Source organism: Ochotona princeps, chromosome X (genome assembly GCF_030435755.1).
Source record: "Ochotona princeps isolate mOchPri1 chromosome X, mOchPri1.hap1, whole genome shotgun sequence".
Taxonomy (NCBI): Eukaryota; Metazoa; Chordata; class Mammalia; order Lagomorpha; family Ochotonidae; genus Ochotona; species Ochotona princeps.
Window position 1 is genome coordinate 5879173 of NC_080865.1, and position 14001 is coordinate 5893173.

Consider the following 14001-nt stretch of genomic DNA (forward strand, 5'->3'; position numbering starts at 1 on the left):
GGAAGAGTGCTCAAGTACTTGGGTCAGATCCCCCCATGTAGGAGGCCTGGGTTGAGTTCTAGGCTCCTCAGCGCTGCGATTGCAGTCACCTGAGGAGTGAAGCAGCAGCTAGAACATCTGTTTTCCTCCTGTCTGCCTTTCAAAAAAAGTGATAGTAAATAAATATTTTAAATTACCTTCAGGCTATATGTATGTGTGAAAAATACATGAACTTCTTATTTTGAATCCGGTTTTATTCCCTGGATGTGTCATTGTGTGTGTAAATCTTCCAGAATCTGAAATCTAGGACTTCTGCTCTTAAGCATTTAAAAAGTGTATTTTCAGTTTTATACTTAGTAAGGACTTTATCTGTGTTTAAACTTTCAGTGAAATTCCATAGTGTTCCCAAGGCAGCTGCGTGTAGTATTTTACATTCCTGTTGTCAGGAATGAGGGTTCTAATGCCTTCATATCCTCCCCACCATTTGCTATTGCCTTTCTTTATGTTTATAGCCATCCCAGTGTGAATAAACTGGTGTGTTGAGGTTTTGGTTTGTGTCTCCCTAACACCTATTGATTTTGAACATCTTTCCATGTGCTTATTGGACATTTTCATACTTTTTTTGAAGTGTAGAGGAATATCCTTCATATCACTTGCCCATTGTTAAATTAGGTTCTCTTTTTATTGTTCAACTGTAAAAATTCTTACATATTGTGTATATGTATTTAGATATATGATTTGAAAATATTTTCTCTTATTAAGACTTTTTCATTTTTTGCTAATATCATACAATGCACAAAAATGAATTTTGATATCCAGTTTATTTTTTTCTTTATTTACTTAGCCTTTTGATATCTAAAACTGTTTACCAATTCAAGATCATAAATACTTACCTTATTTAATTTTGAAGATTTATTTATATGAAAGACAAAACCATCAACTGGTTAGTCCACATATGCTTATAGGCTATGACAAAAACGGGAACCAGAAACTCCATCCAAATCTCCAATGTAGCTGGCAGCTACCCAAGACCTTGGATCATCATATACTGCTTCCCAGGCGCATTGACAGGAATCGGCGAGTAGCCAAGTCTTGAACTGGGCACTCTGATACAGGATGCAGGCATCCAAGCAGCAGCTTAATGTGCTGTGTCACACGAGTTGTCCCTCAAGATTGCAGAGATTTATTCCTCTGTTTTATTCTACGTGTTTGTAGTTTTTAGTTTTTACATTTAAATATTTAACCCTTTTTGAGTTAATTTTTTATCAGGGTCCAATACTGTAGACTTCCAGTCATCCTAGAATCATGTGATGAGACTTAATCTGTCCATCATTGAATTGTATAGACACCTTTGTCAAAAATCGATAGAGCATAGGTATATATGTATGTATTTATGATGTTGCTAGTGTCACACAAGTTTAAATCAGCTTGCAGCAGAATTTGCTAATAATCAGTTACCTTTTCCGTCTTGCTTCTTGTTGCTTTTTCTTTTTTGGTTGCTGGAGTTACTGCAGGTTTCTGGTGTCTTGAGTGTATGATCTTACAGAGGTAGTCACTGGTGCTGTGCTGCCAGACCTTGGGCATGTGGTTGGGCTGCTGCTTAATAAAACCGTGAACATAGCTTTGGCCTTTCATCTTCTCTGAAAGTCTCCGAGAACCTGAGGGGTTTTCGGGTCATAGCTAGTTTAGAGGCTGTTGTAATAGCCTAGATGAGAGATAATGAGGGATTTAAACCTAGGCATTAGTAGGATAGATGAAAAGAGAAATGGGGGATGGATACAAAAGATTTAAGAAAAAAATTGAAGATCCTAAAAGGAGGTATAGTGTCTGGGGCAATGGGAATAGTTGAGTGCCGAGTTCCAGTTGGCTGTGTGCTTCATAACCATGCTGTGAGGTAGATATTTACCTAGGAAATGGCAGAATTTGAACCTAGGTCTGTGCAGTACAGAAGGGTAAAGTTAGAGGAGTAGATATGGCAAGGAGGCATTTTCCTTAGAGACAAGAGATTGGATGGTAAGGCAACAAAACTATTTTTAAATAAAAGGAGGGAAGTAAAACGAAGTGTATTGACTTCCATATGCCATATGTTGATCCAGTACAGGGTTATAGTCATGGGATGCTTGGCCAGGTTGGGTATTGAGGGAGTGTAGAAACTAAGAAAGTTCTGAGTCTTCTGCTCTTCTGGAGTTGTGTCAAGTGGGCAATGGAGAGAGGAAGAAAGGTTGTAGACCAGCGCTGACTTTTGCTTTGTTATACTGCAGGATGGATCCATGCTGTGCTGACCCCGGTGGACTGCCTTGCCTTTGGAGGAAACTTCTTACATAGCCTTAACATCGAAATGCAGCTTAAGTGAGTCCTGAAGCTGTGGTGATCCTGAGCTGGTCCCTTGTGTCTGCTACAGTTCTTTAACTCTTGAGTTAGGAAGCGTAGCATACAAGGATGCGTGATGATCAAATAGGTTCCTGATGATGTTCAGTTGGAGGATTTGATTTGGGGTGCTTCATTGTGTAATCTTTGATTCCAGAGTTTCCTAATGTGTAAATTAAAACCTTACAGGATCTTTAAAAAAAAATATTTGATTCAAGGCAGAGTGACAGAGAAGGGGAGAGATGGAGATCTGTTGGTTCACTCCACAAATGATGACAGTGATTGGAGCTGGATCAGGCCAAATTCAGAAGCTCCATGCTGTTCTTCCACATGGGTGCCAGGGGCCCAAGTGTTTGAGCCATCTTCTGCTCCTTTCCCAGGCATTTTAATAGGGAGCTGGATTGGAAGCAGTTAAACCAACACTCCAGTGTCAGATGCTGACATTGCAGGCAGTCACTTTAACCAACTGTGCCACAGCACTGGCTCCCCTTTGTGAATATTGCAGACAATATATACAAAGAATCCAGAATACTACCTGATATATTGTACTCATTATTAATGAAGTGGATCGTTGTTATGCCTCCTCCTTCCAGAGCCTATGAAATTGAGAAGCGGCTGAGTACTGCGGACCTCTTTAAGTTCCCCAACTTTGAGACCATCTGTTGGTATGTGGGAAAGCACATCTTGGATATTTTCCGAGGTATGGGTTCTTTGCCCTGTTCCCTTGAGTGTGTGTGTATGTGCAACTATCAACCTGGGCAAGATACAGTACTATTCAGCGCCACAGAGTTTGCCTATGTATATCAAAACATCCTGTTGACATGGTCTTCTGGTAGTGGGCCAGCAGCTTATCCCTGTCCTGGGAAAAATGGAGGTCATGGCCATGAGCAGATACAGCAGCCTAGGGAACCTGGCTGTCGTCAGTCATCTGACCATGGTGCTTTTGGCCATTGGCGTGCTCTTCCACTGGGTTCTTTGTTTATGAGAGTCTTACCAAATGCATTTGAAATATCTATAAAGAGATTCTCATCCCTTTGGTGGCCTTGTTCTTTATGAGCTGTTGAGTCTTCTTTCTGCTGTTCTGGATTGGAATGTACATATGAGCTCTCAAGGATGCTAACCAACGGGTTTCACTGAATCCCTACTCTTCAATTTTTTCTGAAGTATCCCACCTCCTGCTCACAATAAAGGCAGATATATGAGAAAACAATAATAAACAAATGCAAGAACAAAAAAATCATGTTTACCTTAAACATGTATAAGAAAGCTAAGTGATAATTACTGCTTTTTTTTTTTTTTTTTACAAAACCTCCCCAATGATACCTTGGTTTAGTTTCACCCACTTTCTTCCTGTGCTCCATTCATAACTTCTGGAAAGCATTAACTTGTGTTCAGTCTCTGTAATTTCACCTTTTCAAGAATGGTACATAAGTAAAATCATGAATGCAAGTTTTAAGAATTTGCCTTTTGACTCAGCATAATGTCTGCGAGGGCATGGGTTTTAACTTTTATTTAGCAAGGATAGCTGAGAAAATTGGAACAGAATGAAATTATCCCTACTGCCACTTAAGGTAAGAAGGTCAAACTGAATTAGTCTGAACATTTCCTGGATGCGCTTCTCATGGGGATAAGACCCAGTCCTACCCCTCCTGGCATTGTGTTATCAGCCTAGATGGAATTCAGTTTGTTGGGTTCTGAGTGACTCATTTCATCTGAAAGTTCTTTATAGAACCCAAGCCTGGCTGCATTGACCTTCCCCTGAAGTGATCAAATGCCTAGCAGGTAATAGGTAAGAAAACTTCAGATTTAGGGTTGTGCTTAGGGCGTTCTCTTAGGTTGTATCACAAAGTAACAAGTCCTTTACTTCCCTGCATGGCCTCACTGATACTCTGCTCTTCTCTTTCCCCATCTAGGTTTGAGACAGAACAGGAGACACCCTGCCTCCTACCTGGTGCACGGTGGCAAAGCCCTGAACTTGGCCTTTAGAGCCTGGACAAAAAAAGAAGTAAATATGCTTATTTCCTTACCTCTTTGGGAGTTCTGTTGCCACAGGGACTGCCTTTGGGTATATGCTTCGAAGAAATGGAGAGGCTTATGAATTCGGGGCTGTAGAGAGTAATGGACTGAGCTGGATTCTTTGGGTTACTTTACTAAATCTTTATTTCTGATTGTAAGTAGTATATATATCCTGTAGAAAATTAAAAGAATGCTAAAAAGGAAAAATCACCTGTAATTTTAACACTGAAAGAAAACTACTATTAATCTCTGGGCATATTTTTTATGTATATTATATATATTTTTTTCATTTATTTGAGAGTGCTCCCATCTGCTATTTTCATTTCCCAAATGTCCATTGATGATCCTGGATGTGGCAGAAACTGATGCTGGGGCACTCAATTGAGGCCTCTTATGTGGCTAACAGGGACCCAGACTGCTCGAACCATCAACTGTTGCCTCCCAGGATGCACATTACCAGGAAATAGAGATTCAGGAGTGGAGTTGAAACACAGGAGCTCCGACATGGGATGCAGAAGTCTTAATCCTTGGCTTAATTACAAGGCTAACTAAACACCTGTCCCATGTGAATTGAGCAATCAAATTATTTAATTTTTTAATTTTCCTAAACATCTGATTGTAAATATCGTTATACATCATTCTTTGGCCTGCACTGTTTGATTGTTTCTTCAAGGTAGATTCCTGTAAGAGCAGTTACTGCATCAGAGTATATGAAAAAAATATAAGGCTCCTGATACATGCTGCCAAAATGGCTTTTTAGAAATATCCATCTATCCAACTAATATCCATCTATCCAACTAAATGCTAATTAACTGTGAAAGAGAATAAGAAAGCTCTCTATGTACCAATTTAGAAAGATCTCCACAATTTGCCTAGTAAAGGCATAGGATCATATGTATACTATAGTACTTTACATGTAAAAATAGAAAAATAAGAATTATTTGTGTGTGCTTGTATTTATTTATCCGAGGACATATCTGGAGGTATTAAAAAACTAATGAAAGTGTTCATTTGTAGGGGTGAGTTTATAGGGGTACAGACAGTAGGAATGAGACCTTTTACTAGTTACCTTTAAAAACATTTTTTTTTAAAGATTTATTTATTATACTTGAAAGAGTCAGCGAGAGAGGGAAGGAGAGATACAGAGATTTTTCATTCCCCAATGGCCACAATGGCCGGAGTTAGGCTGGTTTGAAGCTGGGAGCCAGGGAATTCTTCTGGGTTTTTCATGTGGGTTCAGGGTCCCAAGGACCTGTGTCATCCTCTACTACTTTCCCAGGCCATAAGCAGGGAGCTGGATCAGAAGTGGAGCAACTGGGACACGAACTGGCACCCATGTGGGATGCTGGTACCACAAGCAGAGGATTATTGTGCTATACTACTTTGCCAACCCCCACACAACGCACACACATATGCATATAATGGAGAGATTCAGAGAGAGCCAGTGGGGCCCGCGCCTTGGCCTAGTGGCTAAAGTCCTTGCCTTGAAAGCACCAGGATCCCATATGGGCGCTGGTTCTAATCCCAGCAGCTCCACTTCCCATCCAGCTCCCTGCTTGTGGCCTGGGAAAGCAGTCGAGGACGGACCAAAGCTTTGGGACCCTGCACCTGCATGGGAGACCTGAAAGAGGTTCCTGGTTCCTGGCTTCAGCCATTGCGGTCACTTGGAGAGTGAATCATCGGATGAAAGCTCTTCCTCTCTGTCTCTCCTCCTCTGTATATCTGACTTTGTAACAAAAATAAATAAATCTTTAAAAAAACCAAAAAAACAAAACAAAACAAAAAACAGAGAGCCAGTGAATGTAAGCATTCCCATGTGCCGGTTCCCTCACCAGATCTTCCATTTGTGTTGGGTTTCGTAGCATTGCAGATAAAGCCACCAAATGTGATGCCAGCATCCCATGTGGGCACTGTTTGAAGTCTTGGCCACTTGTTTCAGTTCTGCCTCCTTGTTGATGTACCTGGGAAAGCAATGGAGGATGCCCCAAGTGCTTGGGTCCCTGATACCCACAAGGGAGGCCAGGAAGCAGCTCCTATTTCCTGGCTTCAGACTGGTCAAACTGATCATTGCAGTTTCTTGGGCAGTGAACCAGCAGCTTAAAGATTTCTCTCTCCCTCCTCCCCACTTTGCTTCCCTCTCTTCTTCTCTTTCCCTCTTCTCTTCCCTCCTTCCCTCTCCCTCCTCCCTCTCTCCTCCCTCTCTCCCTCCCTCCCTCCATCTTCCTTTCTCCCTCTCTACTTCTCTCTCCCTCTTTCCTTCCCTCTCCCTCTTTCCTTCCCTCTCTCCTTCCTTCCTTTCCCTCCCTCTTCCCCTTCACCCTCTCTACCTCTTCTTCTCTCCCTCCTTCAGATCCTCCCTCATCAGATCCTCCATTTCTTTCTGCACCTCTCCCTGCCTCTCTTTCCTTTTCCCTCTCTCTCTCTCCCTGCCTGCTTCTCCCTCCCTGCCTCTCTTTCCTTTTCCCTCTCTCTCTCCCTGCCTGCTTCTCCCTCCCTGCCTCTCTTTCCTTTTCCCTCTCTCTCTCTCCCTGCCTGCTTCTCCCTCCCTGCCTCTCTTTCCTTTTCCCTCTCTCTCTCCTTTTCCCTCTCTCTCTCCCTGCCTGCTTCTCCCTCCCTGCCTCTCTTTCCTTTTCCCTCTCTCTCTCTCCCTGCCTGCTTCTCCCTCCCTGCCTCTCTTTCCTTTTCCCTCTCTCTCTCCCTGCCTGCTTCTCCCTCCCTGCCTCTCTTTCCTTTTCCCTCTCTCTCTCCCTGCCTGCTTCTCCCTCCCTGCCTCTCTTTCCTTTTCCCTCTCTCTCTCTCCCTGCCTGCTTCTCCCTCCCTGCCTCTCTTTCCTTTTCCCTCTCTCTCTCTCCCTGCCTGCTTCTCCCTCCCTGCCTGCTTCTCCCTCCCTGCCTCTCTCTCTGCCTCCCCCCTCCCAGCCTGCTCTCTCTCCCTTGTCTCTTCTCTCCAAAACTCTGCCTTTCAGATAAATAAATAAATCTTTAAAAATTGCAGCCAGTGCAGAGCCAGTCCAATTTCAAGAACCTAGAACTCCATCCAGGTCTTTAATGTTGGTGGCAGGGACCCGAAGTACTTAACAGCATTTGCTGCCCCCCAAGCTGCACTAGCAGGAAGTTGGATCAGGAGAGGAGCTAGAACACCAATTGTCACTCCAGAATGGCGAGTGGGTCTATTAATCATGGCAACCCACTTTGCCACAGTGCCTACCTCAAACTGTTGAATTTTTTGAGACAACCAGTTTTATAAAATGCAAGCAAATGGAATAAGTATCAGTGTATGTGCTTAGACTTCATGTATGCTATAGATTCTTTCTCTTGCATTCAATGACTTTTGAGATGTTTCTAACACTGCAGGCTTAACCTACACAGCTCCCCTTTCTTTCTCTTTTAGAATTTGATTTGTTTATTTGAAAGGCAAAGTGATAGGAGGGAACGAGGGAGGGAGCAAGTGAGGGATGAAGAAAGAGAGGCAGATCAACTAACTGTCTTCTCGTTTACTCCCCATATGCTTGCAACCGCGGATCAGGTCAAAGCCAGGAGCTAGGAATTTTGTTTGGGTCTCCTACTCGGAGGACAGGGGCTCAGGTATTAGAGACATCATTTGATGCCTTCCCAGGTGCATTACTAGGTAGCTGAATTAAAAGCAGAGGAGTGGGCCTGGCATGATGGCCCAGTGGTTAAATCCTCACCTTGCACGTCCCAGGATCCTGTATGGGCACCGGTTCTAATCCCTGCAGCCCCGCTTCCCATCCAGCTCCCTGCCAGTGGCCTGGGAAAGCAGTCGAGGATGGCCCAAAGCCTTGGGACCCTGCACCCGTGTGTGAGACCCGGAAGAGGCTTCTGGCTTCAGATCGGCTCAGATTTGGCTTTTGCAGCCACCTGGGGAGTGAATCATCGGACGGAAGATCTTTCTGTCCTTCTCTCTAAATCTGCCTTTCCAATAAAAATAAATCTTAAAAAGCATAGGAGCCTGGACTTGAACGTACACTGTGGAGTGCAGGTATCACAAGTAGCTGCTTAATCCACTGCACCGTAGTTCCCACCCAAAATGTGGAATTCTTAATAAATACCCATGTTATGACATCTAAGAGCGCAGAAGAAACATATGCAGTTAGGCTGCAGATGGCTACTGCAGTGACGTCTTAGGTATTGCAGACTTAGTTCACAAACTATCTAAATTTCTTGTTGCCAAAGTTTCTCAAATATTCTCAGCCTTTGTGTTCAGAACCTTCCCTTGTTCCCTGCGCTTACTTGCACCTGGGCCTGAGCCTGTGCCTTTGTTCCTCAACGCCTTTCTTGTGTGGTTTCCATGATTTCATCATTACAAGGAGGCTCACCTTGACCATATCCCAGTTGTACCAAAAATGAGGTGGATGGGTCATGCCCCTGAAGAGTCTATGCTGTTTGAAGAAGCCATTTCTGAAGTACTGATAACTGTCTTGGCTCCCTCATTGTTCCTGAGCCCCTGGTCTTGGAGGGAGGGAGCCGTTAAGGTTATGCATCTGGGTCACACCCTGAAAAACAAGGAGATGCTGAGAGAAAATTTTTCAGTCCTCTGAATGCAAAAGTCAAGTGAAAAATGGTAGAAGAAATCACATAGGAAAAGTCTTAGATCTAGATAAAGATGTAAATCTTCATTTTCTAAAAGATGGCAGACAAATTACAAAGAGGAGCAGCTGACAGATTATCTCCCCAGTTTAGAGTTGAGCTAGGTAGGCCTGTAACTGCAAAGCACTGAGTTCTGTTCTTTAAAGTGCAGAAGCTAATTTGTCCCCGTTTGTCTCCCTCTGGGCCTTGATTTTTGTTAAAGATGTATTTATGTATTTGAAAAACATAAATTTGTGTTTATGTATTTGAAAGACAGGATGACAAAGAGGTCATTGATTTTTTTGAGGGGTATAGCTAAAGCCCATACCTGCCTTCCTCACACCTCTTGATACTGTCCTTTGGCAGATGTATTTTTACAAACATTTTCTTTTATTCTCTAGCTTGCCTTGAAAGTAGCATTGATGGCAAATAACAGAGGAGTTTCAGAGATTTTTTTTTTCTATGTCTCTTCACATTTTTCTGGTTCTGCTTTTTGTATCCTATGAAATCTTTACCTAACTGAAGGTCCCAAAGATTTTCTCCTTTCTTCTAAAAATAATGCATTATGAGTTTTATTTTTAGATCTATTATTCATTTTGAGTGTGTGTATGTGTTGTGTAAGATCTAGATCAAGGTTCTTGTGTGTTTTTTTTTCTGTAAATAGATATCTGATTGTTCCAGTACCTTACATTGTTTGATACATTTGTTGGAAATCAGTTGTCTGATTATGTGTGGGTCTCTTTCTCATTCCTCTTATTTGACAGGCTCTACCAGACCATGAGGACGAGATTCCAGAGACAGTACGGACCGTACAACTCATTAAAGATCTGGCTAGGGAGATTCGCCTGGTTGAAGTAAGAAACATGGGTAGAGGGATGGCATTTAGGCTCAAGGCTCAAGTGGCAAGTCAGGCCTTTGCGGTTGACGTGGGAGCCCAGAGGAATGATTGGAAAACATCACCAAGCAACCTTTTCATTCTTTCAAATAATTATTATGTGCTCTGAATGTGTGCTACATATGGTGCTTGGCACACAATAGGTCCTTAATAAATTCTGATGATGGGTTGTGGCATTGGTGGGTGGTGATGGTGTTCGTAGTTATAGCTGTTGTTAATATTTTGATTTTGTTTCTGCATTCTACAAAATAACAATTCTCTCAGGTTGCAGATTATTACGAAGCCATGTTTCAACAGGTGGCATAAGCCACAAGACAGTAAGGTATAGTGGTAAAAGACTCAGGGTTTTGGTTCCTGCTGTATCACTTGAAAGTCTTTCAAGGTCTGAGTTTCCTCATCTGTAAAGTAGAAACCAACTTTACTAACCTCTTAGAGTTTAGTTGGGATTAACAGCTAATATATGAATAGCTTCTCATACAGTGCCTGGCAGAGTAAGTACTCAATAAATGTGAGCTGTTGTTATTAATAGACTTTGTAGCAAAGAGAGAACTCAGTGTGGGATGGTGAAGTAGCAGAGGCACCAGAGGAGAAAGGGACTTAGGATGTTTCAACTTTCCTTCATCTCAGAAAAGTTCCATTTAGTGTGCTAAAGGGTGGTCAGAGTGAGTTACTGTGGAATTAGGCTTCTGGCCTCACTACTTGAAATAGTTTCACTGCCTGTGTAGGGTATAGTGTCCACACCCACCTTATTTTTCTTTGCTTCCATCTTCCAAAATCCTTCAGGATTTAGTGAAAGGCTTACCTTGTCTCCAATTCTTCCTGCTTAAAGCAATCTTGTCAACACAGAACTTTGGACTGATTGGAAAAGGACTTTGATATAGACTATATCCAATCCATTGGCTTAATATATTTTACAGCAATGGAATACTCTTTTACAAATGAGATATTACATGGAAGCCCAACACAGATAACCAATTAGGAGTAACTGCTTTGAATAGGATGATGGTGGGAGACCTTGTTCCTCTTACAGTCCCTCAGGTTCCTGCCAAGATGCTCAAAAGAGCCACAGGGCAACTTTGAAAATCACCTTTATTGTCTAGTCCTTTTAAGTTTACAGCTGAGCAAATAGTCCCAACATGGTAGGTAAATTTCCTGAGATCATACAGCAAGTAGCAAAATTAGTACTAGAACCTCTCTCCTCTCAAATCTTGTAGTTCTTATAGTTTGAACCACATGGCTTAGTACTTGATTATTTTCTGTTTCACATCAACGACTCTTGGAGTCTTCTCTCCAATTTTGACAGCATTGCTGGACTTTTCTTTGCTCGTCTTCTCCTCGCTTGGCAATGGCTGGGTTAAAAAAAAAAGCCACCCAATAAATTCTTGACTGAGTATACAAAAATTAGGGTGTGCATTTATAGAGTATCTGTAAGCCACTTCCATGGCAGTAGCATCAGTGCCAAGAAAAGACCTCTGCTTAGTATAGAAAAAACCTTGGAGCAAGTTCTAACCCCCTCATGTACTAATACTCTTGTAGGACATCTTCCAACAGAACGTTGGGAAGACGAGCAATATCTTTGGGCTGCAAAGGATCTTCCCAGCCGGCTCCATTCCCTTAAACAGGCCAGCCCATTCCACTTCAGTATCCATTTCCAGGCTGTCACTGCCCTCCAAAAGTGGTTCAAAGAAGAAAGGCCTGAAGCCCAAGGAACTCTTCAAGAAGGAAGAGCGAAAGGGCAAGGAGAGTTCACCTTTGGGGCCTGCTGGCCAGTTGAGCTATAATCTCATGGATACAAACAATCATCAGGCACTGAAGACAGGCTCTTTACCGAAAGCAAAGGTGGGTGTGGACCCATGGGTTCAGCTCAACCCTTCTGGGTCCCTTGGAAGAGCAGGGTTTCCAAGCGACAGGTATCCTGTCTTGCTCCCACCTCCCTTAGGGCCCCTGGTGTTCAGCTACCATTCCCACTCATTGAACAGACATTTATTGAGACCTTTTCTGTGCTGGGCACTGTGATAGGTGCTATGGACATACCTCTCAAGAGCCTGCTATACTAGGGCAAGTGAAAAAGATAGGCAGAAAACCAAGTGATTCCACTGAGGTGCCATGGGTGCCACAATCAAGGGTATCTGTTAAACCCCGAGATACAGAGATTGAGGTAGAGAAGATGGTCAGGGGCTCCTCAGAAAACAGGTCACTTGAGCTGAAACTTGAAATTCCGGAATGGGGATGAGAATGTTGTATAGGAATGCCAGGTTAGAGCTTTAAATGAGTCCTTTAGAGAGCTTCCTCCTTCAGGGCTCCCTCCATAGGCATCTGAAGCTGTCTCCCACTCCTGCCTCCTCCAAACCCCATTCAGGGAACATGTTTCACAAGACTGACAGTTTTCCCCTGAAATAGTCACACATTCTCAGCCTCTTGTTCCTCTCATGTTTGTGGGTGTGGGTGGAAAAGGGAGGAAAACCGAGCAGAAGGCCTTGGTTCAGGTGGTTTTGACAGTGAATCCAACCAGTGAAACTAGAGGGAACTAACCATCCTGATTCACATGAGAATCTCAGAAAGATGACAGTTGAGCCTCCTCCTTCTGCAGTTGAACATCGCTGGTGCCTGCTTGAATGACTCAGAGGATGACTCGCCAGACCTGGACCTTGATGGGAGCGAGAGCCCACTGGCTGTTTTGATGGCTAATGGCAGGTGAGGTGGGAAGAAGCACAGAGATAATGGGAATGGCAATTATCTAAGGGCACATAATTTGAACCTAGGTGTTGGGACATGGGTGGTGGAAGGGTTATATTATCATTACTTAGTTCAGAGTACCATGATAAGGCATGTAGGGTATTGTAATACAACTGCTATATAACTGGAAGTCTTGAAAAAGATGCTAATTTAAGATCTAGAAGTTTCATCAAGTGTGTAGGTCAGAACCACTGACAGAAAAGAGGTGGTATGGCATGTTGGTTAAAAGTTTAATTTCTTATATATCTTCTGATTTGCAGTTTTAAATATTTAGTTACAGAAATCTTTGTACAAGTGTATTGAGAGATGTGCTTGCTGCATCGGTTTTCATAATTTTAAGTTAATTGTAAATCATTTTAAACATCAAAATGATTATCAGTGAGAATTGGATTATTGAATTATAGTACGTCTGAAGAAGAGAATATCATGTGACTGTTAAAATGAAAGAGAAACTATCATATCTGTTGACACAGAAAGATGTCCAAGATATATTTTTAAGTGAAAGAAATCAGGTTACAAAATAGCTTAAGTTGGAATAGTTCCATTTTTATTTTTAAAAAAGGCATGTATGCACACAACTGTGTAGAAAAGCAACATGCTTTTGCTATTATTTTTAGCTTAATTTTTTGAAATTTAAAGTTAAATTTAGAAGATTTAAAATTCAGCCATTATGAAAAAGGTACATCATAAAAAACTGTCAGAAATTTCCTTCCAGAGACATCTATACACATTCTAGCAAATAAATGTGCTTGCTACACAGTTTATAGTTGTCGCATCATGCGTTTAAAAAATATTTTATCTTTGGAGAGTAGGCCAAAGGTGGTGGGAAAGGAAATTTTCACTTCAGTAGCGTTCAAATTTTATATAAGGAGCATGTACTTCCTTTCTTAAAATAATTTTAAGGAATGTTTTCTAAAAGATGCAAGCTGCTCCCAACAAAATCATAGACTTGAGAAGCAGATAATTTGCACTTTAAATTGAAGTTGTGACATGTATTCATAGGCAACTTTGACAAGTTAAACTCTCTGGACCTCAGTGCCCTCATTTTATCTATTCTGCAGACAAAATTTACTTTAGGGTCATTGGAGGATTGAATGAGATAATGTATGCAAAGTGTTTATCAAAGGTTTGGCATATATCACGTGGTATCTTATAAATATGATGATGTGGGTATGACTGGAATTGATGTAGGTCATCAAAAATCCTGAACTATTAGGGAGGTGGAGGCAGAGACAGTAGGCACTAGGGGTTAGCATCTGGATACTCAAGGCTCTAGGCAGCAGCATTCAAGAGCCAAGTACAGAGTGGGAGCACCCGCAACAGGGATACGTTAGTAGCCTCTTTGTAGGAAAAGCTTATCTTTAGGTCCCAAGGGAGACAGGAGTAGGTCCACTTGGCTGGAAAATAACTGACATGGGAGTG

General features: G+C 42.1%; 1 protein-coding gene and 1 pseudogene across 6 annotated transcripts in view; both read left to right on the top strand.

Annotated features, from left to right (window-relative positions):
* PHF8 (PHD finger protein 8) overlaps positions 1–14001 on the top strand; it is an 86412-nt gene that overhangs the window by 37868 nt on the left and 34543 nt on the right. For 4 of the 6 annotated variants that reach the window (XM_058658228.1, XM_058658231.1, XM_004598306.2 and 1 more), the window contains exons 9-14: positions 2241–2328; positions 2940–3046; positions 4260–4351; positions 9713–9802; positions 11380–11682; positions 12434–12537. In XM_058658228.1, coding sequence (XP_058514211.1) covers positions 2241–2328; positions 2940–3046; positions 4260–4351; positions 9713–9802; positions 11380–11682; positions 12434–12537 — 784 coding nt within the window. The remainder of the gene's footprint in view (positions 1–2240; positions 2329–2939; positions 3047–4259; positions 4352–9712; positions 9803–11379; positions 11683–12433; positions 12538–14001) is intronic. The other 2 variants (XM_058658230.1, XM_058658232.1) reach the window with 1 other exon arrangement.
* Positions 3108–3449, top strand: LOC101528602 (transmembrane protein 258-like; annotated as a pseudogene).